The following is a 12,730-nucleotide window of genomic DNA, read 5'->3' on the forward strand; positions in this document are numbered from 1 at the left end:
GCCTTGTGGACCATCAGGGTAACCTGAAGGCATACGAGTAAATAACAAATCTCTATTCTAAATTGTTTTAAGTGTGTTCCATTACTGAGTTTCTCTTGTTCCATCCCTATGTACCTTTTGATCCAGCTTTTCCTTTTATATCCCATAATATTTTGATTGTGGTTGTAATTAGAGTCTTAGAAATTGTGCAGATTCTTTTTTTTTTTAATTTATTTATTTTATTTATTTATTTTGGCTGTGTTGGGTCTTCGTTGCTGCGCGCGGGCTTACTCTAATTGCGGCAAGCGGGGGCTACTCTTCATTGCAGTGTGCGGACTTCTCATTGCGGTGGCTTCTCTTGCTGCAGAGCACGGGCTCTAGGCGCGTGGGCTTCAGTAGTTGCAGCATGTGGGCTCAGTAGTTGTGGCTCACGGGCTCTAGAGCGCAGGCTCAGTAGTTGTGGCGCATGGGCTTAGTTGCTCCGCGGCATGTGGGATCTTCCCGGACCAGGGCTCGAACCCGTGTTCCCTGCGTTGGCAGGCGGATTCTCAACCACTGCGCCACCAGGGAAGCCCCCAGATTCTTGATGACAGAGTGATAGTGGATTTTTTTTTTCTTCCTCCGTGCCATATTTCAGTAGATTCCATTCTACGAGGCGGTAGGAATGGCCGCCTCATTTACTTAAGTAAAACGTAATGGTGTATATCTGTATAACATTTGAGTTCCTTATCTTTGGTTCTGAGAGCTTTACATATGATATTAAAACTACTCTTAATTTAAAATGGGGCTTAAAAGGTCCAAATAATTTGACCAAAGTCTCAGCTAATAGACAGGATTCTATTCACCCTCAGGTCTGTCATGACCCCAAAGGGCTCACTTCCTTCCCCACCACCATGTGCCCTTGGCCTTGAGTGAGTACAAATGGGGAGAAAAGTAATATTCTGGGGGGAGGAAGAGATTTGTTGAATGCAAAATGGTCAAACACATAAGTCATACTTTTGTAGTACACATACAGTATAGAGTTAGAAGCAAGATACAGAGGCTGAATAGTGGCTGTAGAGCGGATTTCAGTTATTCTGGTATAATAGTAAAGCAGTACTGCCAAAATTAGAACATCTGATACCGTTTGCATAGTTTGATGGTGGCTTTTTTTAAAGGAAGCAGTAAGAGCTGTAGTAGTGTTTCAAACTAAAGGAGAAAATTGATGCAAATATTCTGTATTTGAATCATTCTTTTAAAACATGCAAAATTTTATAATGAAGGGAATGTTGCATCTAATTACACGCTGTGTCTTAGACTTGAGAGATTTCCAAGATTTAAATTCTAAAAAGAGAGAAAAACGCATGCTCATAATCATAATTGATTTCAATTTTTAAAAAGGAAAGGCATCCAAAAAAATGAACGTGTTTACATAAGGAGCTCTGATGAACTTCTTAAAATGACAGGTAGAAAAATGTGGCACAGGTAGGCCTTTATCTAGAGTGGATGGATACCGGAATGGCAGAGGTCTGGAGCTGGGCTTATAAACGCAAATCATGTACAAGGGCATGGGCTGTTAAGTAAAAAGACTTAGCTGTGACCACTGTGGTTCTATCTCTAGGGCCTCAGTTTTCTCATCCAGAGAGTATAGCATCATACCTGCCCTGTCAGCCTCATAGATTTGTGAGGTGTTTGTAAAACGATATTGTAAATTGTAATATAATATATATGTAAGTTGTTGAGTAAACAATGCTTAAGATTCAGAGCAAGAAAAGGAAGGGCACTGTTCCGGATGTCCTAACGTATTCATGGATGTCCTAACAAGCCACTCTTCAGATCATTCCAAGGGGAATAATCCTTCAATTTTAAAGGGCAGAACTAATAGTGTTAATAGAAAATTAAGGGACTTCCCTGGTGGCACAGTGGTTAAGAGTCCACCTGCCAATGCAGGGGACACGGGTTCGATCCCTGGTCCGGGAAGATCCCACATGCCGCAGAGCAATGAAGCCCGTGCACCACAACTACTGATCCTGCGCTCTAGAGCCCGCAAGCCACAACTACTGAGCCCGCGTGCTACAACTACTGAAGCCCGCACGCCTAGAGCCCGTGCTCCGCAACAAGAGAAGCCACCGCAATGAGAAGCCCGCGCACCACAACGAAGAGTAGTCTCCGCTCGCCGCAACTAGAGAAAGCCCACGCGCAGCAACAAAGACCCAACGCAGCCAAAAATAAATAAATAAAAATTTTTTTTTAAAAAAAGAAAATTAAAAAAAAAAAAAAAAGAAAGAAAATTAAGCCCCAAATAGGTGAGGGGCTGATAGAATGGCAAGATTTTTTTTCCCTAACTCTTCCTCCAGGAAGTTGTGAGGCTGTGGGTTGGCGATTCGGTTCTTTAATTTCAGGAGAGGATTTCAACCCTACTTTGATTTGTAAAATAGAAGTATCTGCCTTTGGGGCCCTAGCTCCCCAGATTTCTGTGGAAAGCTCACTTCTAAGAAAATATTTATTAGGCATGTAGATAGACCCATTCCTCTTGACAGAACTTTAGGAGGGAAAGCTTTGCTTCTTCTAAGCAGCTGGTAAACTGAGATATGAATCTTGGTACGTTGAATTCTTTTTTGCTTTGGCTGCCGAGACATTCAAAACCAAACCTTATAGCTGAATTTTAATTGCTGTGTAACATTCTATAGCATGTATTCTATTTTCTTTTGCCATCCTGCCTTTTTTTCCCTTGTGTCATTGTCTCGTACCTGCTTGTTTTTGTTAACTTTAATTTATTCTTACAGTATGTAAACTATCTGAAATTCTTTTGATAATAAAGCAGAGTATAAGTTAAATTACCACACTGAACAGATTCAGGCTTCTAGATGTAGACCACTTGCATATGTATTGAAATATGGTTACAGAGTCCTGAATCATAGGGAGGAAACACCAGTCAGGAGAGATGATGGGAAGCTGGACGTGGGACACCCCTGACATCTGCCTTACATTGGTAAACCTGAAGGGAACACCCAGTAAAATTCTGCAACATTTCACAATTTACTTTGTGAGAAAGTAAGATCATTGCATGGTGGGATAGACTTATTCAGATACTAACCTTGTTCTACCCCAAGCCCTACCTTTTTTTGTTGTTTGTTTGTTTATTTTTGGCTGTGTTGGATCTTCGTTGCTGCACTCTGGCTTTCTCTAGTTGCGGCGAGTGGGGGCTACTCTTTGTTGCAGTGCACAGGCTTCTCATTGCAGTGGCTTCTCTTGTTGCGGAGCATGGGCTCTAGGCGCGTGGGCTTCAGTAGTTGTGGCTCGTGGGCTCTAGAGCGCAGGCTCAGTAGTTGTGGCACATGGGCTTAGTAGCTCCGTGGCATGTGGGATCTTCCCGGACCAGGGCTCAAACCCGTGTCCCCTGCGTTGGCAGGCGGACTCTTAACCACTGTGCCACCAGGGAAGCCCCCCTGCCTTTTTTTGGATGGGAGGGAAAGGAGGTTGAGGCCAGAGAGAAGTTCTGTCTCTAGGTCTGCCACGGACAAGCTGAACTGAAACTGACGAGTCAAGTTTTTCTGAACCTTAGTTTATTTATAATACAGGGACTAGACCAGGAAATCTCTTAAAACTGGTTTACACTTCAAAACAATTTGAGTTACTGCTGCCACTACTCAAAAATGTTTTTGAAACTTTGGGGAACAGCTTCCCTATCCAGTTTTATGAAGGTTTCAAGAAAAAAAAAAAAGTGTGAACTTCAGAGCCACATTTCATTTTGAAACAGATATGGTAGTACCTAGCTTAATTCGTGTAAGTTTTCTTAACCTCAAGTGACTTGGCTATTTCTAAAACTAAAATCTTCCTCGGCAGGAAACCTGTCTCTATTAAGCATGTTTTAAAATTTTAGGTTCTGCTCCAAGAAGCAATTCAAAAGTATTTTTTGAATGATGGTAGCATTGGTGGCATTAATATATAGCTTCCCGAAAGTAAATTTTTTTTAAGGGACAAAGCACATTAACACAGTGTACTGTTTCATAAGACTTTAAAAGATTCATCCTAATTAAAGAGATAATAAATATGAGAAAAAGGCTTTAGAATCAATGAAATATACAGTATGTAGGTTTTTTAAAAGCTATGTGTAATAGTTAATAGGTATATCTCAAACTACCTTTTTCTGTTGAACATTTTAGAAAAGCTTAGATTAAGACAGATCTCTAAATGTAAAACTTTCCTTACTGTATCTGGATGGCAGCGGTTCCCAAACCTGGCTGCGTGGTGAAATCACACAGATATTTTTTTAAATACTGATGCCCGGCTCCCATTCCCACACGTTGTAATTGTATTTATTTATTTATTTTATTTATATTTATTTATTTATGGCTGCGTTGGGTCTTCGTTGCTGCGCGCGGGCTTTCTCTAGTTGTGGCGAGCGGGGCCTACTCTTCGTTGCGGTGCACGGGCTTCTCATTGCGGTGGCTTCTCTTGTTGCGGAGCATGGGCTCTAGGCGCACGGGCTTCAGTAGTTGTGGCTCCCGGGCTCTAGAGCGCAGACTCAGTAGTTGTGGCACACGGGCTTAGTTGCTCCACGGCATGTGGGATCTTCCCTGACCAGGGCTCGAACCCGTGTCCCCTGCACTGGCAGGCGGATTCTTAAGCACGGTGCCACCAGGGAAGTCCCACACATTGTAATTTAACTGGTATGGGATGTGACCTGCGCAACAGGATTTTAAAATCTTCCCAGGTGATCTAATGTGCAGCAAAGTTTCCACAGTATTTCAGTGATTTCATGTCCTACAATCCAAATAATTTGCAGATTCTGTAAAACAGTTTAGTATCCACCTTTTATGACAGTATCACGTATTAAAATCTTTCAGACAAAATTTTCTAAAAGTTAAACATACAATGGGATGGGAGGAAACGATATTCTGGGAGAAGGCAACTCTGCTCTTAGTTTACAGTCTATTTATAGTTTGGTTTTGACATGGAGTATTTTGCATTAAATACTCATGTTTTGTTTGTACGTTCTCACTTGGGAAGTTGTAATATATCATTTATAAGTCCTGAACCCACAGCATAACTGCTGAGGTGCAGTGTTAAAAAAGATAGTTATGGATGCATAAAAAGTGAAGTAGATTCGTGTCCAATCAAATACAGCATACCTCAGAGACACTGGGGGTTCAGCTCCAGACCACCAGAATGAGTATCGCAATAAAGAAAGACATGAATTTTTGGTGTCCCAGTGCATATAAAAGTGACGATACTATAGTCTACTAAGTGTGCGATAACATTATGTCCAAAAAAAAGCAGTGTATATACCGTAATTGAAAAATACTTTATTGCTAAAAAAAGTCTAGCCATCATCTGACCCTTCAGTAAGCCATAATCTTTTTTGGAGGGTTTGAAATACCGTGAGCGTTACCAAAGACACAAGACACGAAGTGAGCAAACGCTGCTGGAATAAGGGCGCCGATAGATTTGCTTGACAGCAGTGTTGCCGCAGACCTTCAGTTTGTATAAAACAAAGCATCTGCAGAGTGCAGCACAGTAAAAGGAAGTATGCCCATGAGTCTCCCTGCTGCACTTGTTTTTCAGAGGTTTCTTGGTGTGATGCAGGAGGCGAGTCAGTGCCCTTGCAAAGGGGGAAGAGTATCTTATTCTCATGAGGAATGGCGGCACAGTGCACCGAGTCCGCACAGAATAGGTTACAACTGCGGAGGACAACGATATAACCAAGGGGCTGAAGGACAGATGAACCACAGCCGCAAAGGACCTGCACTGTGAACTTGCTGTGTTGGCCGTGGAACTAAAAGTAGGGTTCCTCTTGCCTCCCAAAAATGTGCTCTGTAATGCCCTCCCATAAGATAGACCAGGAGGCTTAAAGGATCACGGGATGCTTTGTACGTAAAAGCCCAAATTTTGTTTTTGTTATCGTTAAACATGACTTATTCGTATACGGTGATCAGAGACGCTCTCTGAAGCATGCCAGGTGTCAGAGGTGAGTGGCTGGTAACGAACCAGGTGCCGTTGTCCCTTACATTCTGGTTTTACGGCCAACCCCCTACTGGAACTGCCCCTCTCTTGTCACTGTATCAATGTTGGTGGCTTCTTATTTGCTTGGCCCTTCCTAGTACACTTGATACTGTTGCCCACCGTTATCTTGACCTCAACTGTCCTGTTAACCATGAATGGTCCTTGATCTCCATTGCTGGGTTACTCTTCCTCTCCCCTAGCCCTTGTTGTCTTTATATACTTGATGCTTTTCAATCTTTTACTAAGAATTCACTCAGAGTTAAGACCACTCCCCACCCTGAATGGTTTCCAAGCCTATTTATTTCAGAAATATTTTGATGTCTGTCACCTCCAACTCAAATCTAGGTGAAGGAAGAAAGAGTGGTCCAGAGAGAAGCCATCAGTGGCATGGCCCAACGAGGTATGGGTGCCCAAAATATTTGGGAAAAATACATGTCAATATGTCTGTGGCCCGGAGATGCCCAAAACGGGGGTGGCCAGAGAGTAAGGCTTGGGAACGTAGGCAGGTGCTAGGTCAAAGGACTTTAGTAAGAGTTTTATGCTTTGGATATTTCTCTTTTTAGCAAGAGATGCCGTTGAAGAATTTAAAGCAGTCGCAAGGAAGTGATGGAAGTACACATTTTAGAAAGCTCTCATCTGGTAGCACGGGAGACGAACTAGAGGCAGGCTTGAGAAGACAAAGCAATAAGGTAGGGAGGATGGGAAAGGAAGCTGTTTAGAAGGTACCATCAACAGGACTTGGTAAAAGACTGGATATAGGAAGTAAAGGGTCTAGAATGGCCTTCACGCAGTGTCATTTGTTGAGCTAAGAGGAATAGATTTTCGAGAGAGGAGAGTTCCATTGGGCACTCAGGAGGAAACAGCCGGCGGGGAATTAAACCCATCTAAGACTTTCAGTCTAGCCTAGAACAATAGATTTGGTAGTAAAAACCACATGCGTGGATGAGGTTATGTAATGTTGAAGCAAAATCGTAACGGTAAATGTAACTACTCTACGAGGAAAAGAGCCCCATGGTAGGTACTACCTTTAAATGGGAAAGCTGAAGGAAAACAAAGTAGACTAAGAAAGTCGAGTTGGTCAGGCAGGAAGTAAACCAGAAACGGAGTGTCACGGGAAATCGAAGGGGAATTTTAAGAAGTAGGCTGATCACATGAAAAAATGAAGCATCGTTTGATGTGACTGTTGGGTTGCTGGAGACCCCAGGGGGAACTGTTTCTAAGCAGAACTGACTGCAAGCTTCTGAAGAATATGGGCTGTTGGAACAAGGCAACCAAGGAGGTGTGAAAGGGGAGAAGACGGTGAGTGCAGGAGGGAGGCACACCTGCCTCCTCCCCGAGACGGCTGTTTGTTTGTTAAGGATGGAGGCTGGAATACGTAGATGCTCTTGCAGCAAGGGATCCAGAAACGGAGTTCACAGCTCATGACCTCAGTGTGCTCTCTAAAGAGGTACACTGGCCATTTGGTAAGCAGGGTGGTGGCGGAAAGGCCGGGACTGCTGCTGGAAGACGACCCAAGGAATAAATGGGCCGACTGCTGATCACCGTTCAAAAGCCTGGCCAGACTGGAAAAGGTGGCCGTATCAAGTCATCGTTATGTGGTTCTTCCCTGATACACTGGACACAAAAAGCACATGTAAGTTATAGTGACTAACAGTTGGAAGGGTTGCGACTAAATGCCATACCGCTGCTAAGTCCAATCAGAAGAAACACTCTGATCGGTATATACTGTCAACATGTGTTTCTAAATCTAGACCTTAGGTGAACTTATGCTGAAAGAGACACACAAAAATGTTCAGGTTAGAGTGGAGGAGGTAAGCAAGTAGCCTTGGCTTAACCTAATTAAAGCCAATCAGTAGTACAGCACAGGCAGAAAGAGCTGCTCATTTAAAATGTTTCATTACTTACCCTCCATGTGATTTACATTCGTAGCAAATACATGATTACCAAAATCCATAACAGTCCAAGTGCCTAAAATATGCTCAGCATTTGGGGAGGCGTGTAGGCATGACACAAGTTACAACCTTTGCCCTAGAAGAGGATTATGGGAGACATAACTCAATGAAACTTCAGTGCAATAAAGACAATACAGTTAAGCGTCAAGGCATATGATACAGATTTTGAAAGCTGAAATATTTAGGAAATGTTTTTAAAGGAGGTAGAATTTGAGATTAACCCCCAGATGGGATAAGAATCAAGTGAGTTCTTCTCTGAGCTTTTATTAAAAGGTACCATCAAGTATGTTTATGGGAAAAGATAAAAGGTTACAAAGGGAGCTGTTATAAAAATCTCTGTCGACCTAAGTAGTGTCTGACCAAAAGCGCAATTAAAGGCCACAAAATATTAAGTATCAGTTTATTTAAATTTCTAAAAGATGTAAAAATAGACAACTTTTCTTTGTAGTAGAAAGAGCATTAAAGTGTGGAGTCCACAGGACCTAGTTTCATGTGAAATTATGTTCCTCTGGTCCCTCCACATCCTAATTTGTACAAGGGCTCGAGTATTATTCGTTCTTCCTCACCCTCAAAAGGTCTGAATGAGAAACAAATGGTCTGATCTGAAATATAAATTACTTAAGTGTGGCCAACATTAAAATAGTAAATTCATTATGGTAAGTAGAACATTATAATAATTACATGATTGATAGTAATTAGAAAGGAAGTGGAAACATGCAGATTACTTGCTAAATATTAATGTAATGGAACAAAACAAGTAGAATTTCTTCACGCAGTAGTTGGGAAGGAGAAATAGGACTTCTGTTACTTCTTAGCTAAAACAGTATGTTTATAGTAGCTTTTGAATATTGTTATAAATATCACCAGAGACAAGATAAATTTCACTTCTATATTTCAGAAAACCTACTTGAATACACTTTGAAACAAGAGTACAACAAAATAGAATATACTTCAAATGTTGAATATACAAACTATTATAGTTCAAATCTGAACACTGGTACTTTCCCCTTAAACTTCAACTAAAAAAAAAAAAAAAAAAAAGGCAGAAAGAAAACGCCAGGCATTAGAGCTACCTGACAAAAATTCATGCTGAGCCTTAACTTCCAAGTGACAGCAGAACTGAAACGGATTATGTCTGCGCAGATGCCAGGGCGAAGTGAGTGACACAGGCACGTTTACAGCAAAAGGAAGGCCAGAGCCAACTGTTAATTTGTCCACAATTAAGAAACTGACAGACTTAAACTACCATATAAAATGTTACATGTATATTCTATAACAATACTGTGCTAGGTACAAGATTTTTAAAATTTTTCTTTTAATAAAAAAGCTTTACACAAACAAGCCATTAGCTTATTTCAATAAAGAAAACCGAAAATTAGTCTAAGGCCTTTGTTTTCAGCTTAAGCTATATGATAAAAAAAAAAAAAAAAAATCGCACTAGATCTTTTTTGCTATCCTCTTTCTGAAGCTTTTGGATCCATTCTTCAATTCACATTCTAAAATACCTATATTAGCAGTCTTCACATAGCACCAGTTAAGTGAGTTCTGTGTGAACACAGTAATAATTGCTGGTATGCATATAAAATGCATCAAAAATTGCTATATGTAACAATGAGATCACCCATCCCAATCCCTCCCCACTGAAAACTATATAACCTCTTACAGAATGTTAGTGTTCCAAGTCTTAGTGTAACTTGATATTGTAGTGAGTTGCTTGGTCCCTTTCAATCCTTTTTCTTATTGACGGGTTCAGTTGTTTCCTACTGTAAGAGGCAGTTTTCTGTCAGCGTCTCAACATGTAGTTCATTTCCCACTGAAACATGGGATAGGTAATTTATTTCCAGTAAGTCTGATTGTTTTCTTATATGCATTAAAAATGTTTTAAAGTCTTTTGACTTCGCTTGATGCCACCCTTGCAAATGCTTCATGTCAGGACTATCACTAACATCCTTACGTCCGTGGGAGAGCTGCTCTTTTATTTCTCACACGTCACCAGTCCTTCCGTTTTCATAGCTACAGGAAGGGCAAGGGCTGAAGGCGCACTGACAACCACTACGTGGGTCACCGTCTTATTTCCATCTGCCGGTTTTTCTTCCTGTACCAGCTGCAAAGTTTTCACATCATGTTCCTGCTTTTTGGCCGCTGCTTCCGATTTAATCTCTGGCCCTTTTATGACGGCGCTGATAACTCGGGGAGGAGTCTGGCCAGAGGCCTGCTGAGGAGGCACTGCCAGCCTCATGACAGGCGCGCCGTGGGCTATTGAAACCGGGGTGAGCGCTCTCACCGCCAGGGGCGTTCCAACAATGTTAATGCTTCCTGATCCGGGCAGGTTTGATTTTGTCTGCAGCTGGCACTGGGCGAGCTGTGTGGCTGGGATGGTAATGATCTTGGCAGGCTGCACGGTGATTTTGTCTCCGTTTTCAGCGGAGGCTGGCATCACAGTAGGGATTGTCTGAATCACTACCTTCGGGGAGGCCGCCGTTGTTGGGCTGGTGCTGGTTATCAGCGGGGCGCCTGCGTTAACTGACTGAACGGCCACGGTGGAAATTTTCTGCCCCAGCGATGTCATTACAACAGGCACTTGCATTGCCACACGAACTGTCCTAGTAGAGGTAAAAAATACAGTTGATTATGTTTCATGGTAAACTATAAAATAGGTCTCTTGAGCAAAAAGATGAATGCAAATCCAAAACATATAAAACTTGTGCTCCCAAATTTTACAAATGTACCGAAAACCCCTTAAGTTTAGAGTATGAAATACCATGAGATGAATATATTTTAAAAACTAAAGCCTACGTTAAATTCCATCCGTAAGACCCTAAAAATCCATTCAGGTTAGAGGAGACATCTACTTTAACAACAACAACAAAAATACAACAACAACAAAACAAACAACAATAAAATACATTTAAAAATGTCAAGCACCTTTCAAAGTCCTGACAACAGTGAGTTCTTAGAATGCAAATATTAAAAAGGGAACATATCATTTCTGCCAAAGAGTTTTCTAAAAATTAAACCCGTTACAACTAATGGTTTCCCTCACTTACCTTGGAGCTGCTGTTGCTGATACAGATGCGGTAGTAGGAGGAGACCTGGACGAAGCATCGTGACCAGGGGGAGTGATGTTCACAACTCTAGCTACACCCTTCTCTGCTTTGGAGCAGTTTAGAGGAGATGAGTTTTTCCCACCACGCACAGAAGTTGCTGCTTTCAAGAGACTTTCTGCAGACAGTGACACTCGTTCTAATGATTTTTCATCAGCAGCTGCTGCTAAATCTTCATTACAGGTTTCACTTTTGTCATCATCTATGACCACTATGTTCTTGGGCATATCCTTGAACTGATATACAAGCCTCTGTCCTTCAACCTTTGCAAGAATACCCCTTTGGTAATAATATCTGTCAGGAAAAAGTACTAAATAAATCAAGTATATTACATTTGTTCTCCCCACCTCCCTACCCCCCCAACAAAAACACCATGTAGAAGAGATGCTACCAGAAACATTCACTGATTCTAGGAAGAGATAAGGAGGCACTCACGCTGCCCGGATTGTTCAAAAGGCTAAGAATTTGCAGCAGGAACGAAATGAGAACCTGGTGCCACCGGTCTTACGTAGCCTTGAGGCCTGTAAGGAAGCTAAAAGCTCGCTCTTAAAGGAAGTAATTTAACCTAAATACAGACTACATTGTTGTACAGCTGGCCCTCCACGTCCCTGGGTTCCTCATCCATGGATTTAACTAACCACAGATCGAAAATACTCGGGGAAAAAAGAAGTCCACAAAACAGCAGAACTTGAATTTGCCATGTGATAGCAACTATTTACACAGCATTTACCCTGTGTTAGGTATTACATGTAATCTAGAGATGATTTCAAGTATACAGGGGCTGGAGGTGGGTTATAGGCAAACACTACCCCACTTTATAGAAGGGATTTGAGCATCCATGGATTTTGGTATCTGCGGGGGGTCCTGGAACCAATCCCCCCTCAGATACTGAGGGACGACTGTATTTTACAGACACTGGTAAAAATTTAGTTCTGATTTACATAGGTTATAAAAACAATCTGATGTTAGGTGGAAAAATTACCTAAGCCATGCTTAGCAGAAGTGAATCTGTGGTATATATGAATACTGTCACTAAACTATGTTCATTTACAAAATACCCTTAATTAGAATAAGCCACATGCATTACAAAGTTATGTGGGTTCCTCCAACTGACAAAACTTACGAGAAAGTTTCATATCAAGATAAATCCATTATAATAAATTTGCAGGAACTAAAGAGCAAATTCACAATTTGGAAACTGTATTTTGTTTGGGTTTAATTTTCTGAAAGGTGCACATTTCCCACGAAAATGGATTTTCCAATGGTGTTGAAATTTTAGCCGTCTAGACCAAACTCCTCTCTCCCCACCTGCCTCCAAATACAAGAAAGAAGCTCCTCAAGAAAATCCCCCCCAAATTACAAGCTGTAACAAATAAGGGATTTTAACAGCTTCTCTTTAAATAGTTAATAGACAATATTAAGAGACATGTAAGTTTTGTTTGAAAACTCTTTCTTTTGGGTTCTTACCTCAGAGCTCGTCCCATAGTTTCATAGTTCATGTCTGGCTTGTTCTTATGCTTTCCCCAAAGCTTAGAGACAGCCTTTGAATCCACAAGCTTGAATATGCCTTTTTCTCTCTGAGTCCACTTAATATACCGGGGACAAGTATTTTTATCTTGAAGTAGATCTAAAAGAAACTCCCACAAATAGGTTGTGTTTCCTTTGAAAACAATCATAGACATTGATTAAAGATTCATTAACATAATTAAA

The 12,730-nt window shown here is 41.3% G+C and overlaps 1 protein-coding gene across 22 annotated transcripts in view; it reads right to left on the minus strand.

Annotated features, from left to right (window-relative positions):
• Window positions 1-8,302: 8,302 nt before the first annotated feature.
• Window positions 8,303-12,730, minus strand: part of ELF2 (E74 like ETS transcription factor 2) — a 90,298-nt gene continuing 85,870 nt past the window's right edge. For all 22 annotated transcript variants that reach the window (XM_057547229.1, XM_057547234.1, XM_057547231.1 and 19 more), the window contains 3 exons: window positions 12,488-12,680; window positions 10,964-11,314; window positions 8,303-10,519 (listed from right to left, as the gene is read on the minus strand). In XM_057547229.1, coding sequence (XP_057403212.1) covers window positions 9,892-10,519; window positions 10,964-11,314; window positions 12,488-12,680 — 1,172 coding nt within the window. In that variant the 3' untranslated portion in view covers window positions 8,303-9,891. The remainder of the gene's footprint in view (window positions 10,520-10,963; window positions 11,315-12,487; window positions 12,681-12,730) is intronic.

This window comes from Balaenoptera acutorostrata, chromosome 5, assembly GCF_949987535.1.
Source record: "Balaenoptera acutorostrata chromosome 5, mBalAcu1.1, whole genome shotgun sequence".
Taxonomy (NCBI): domain Eukaryota; kingdom Metazoa; phylum Chordata; class Mammalia; order Artiodactyla; family Balaenopteridae; genus Balaenoptera; species Balaenoptera acutorostrata.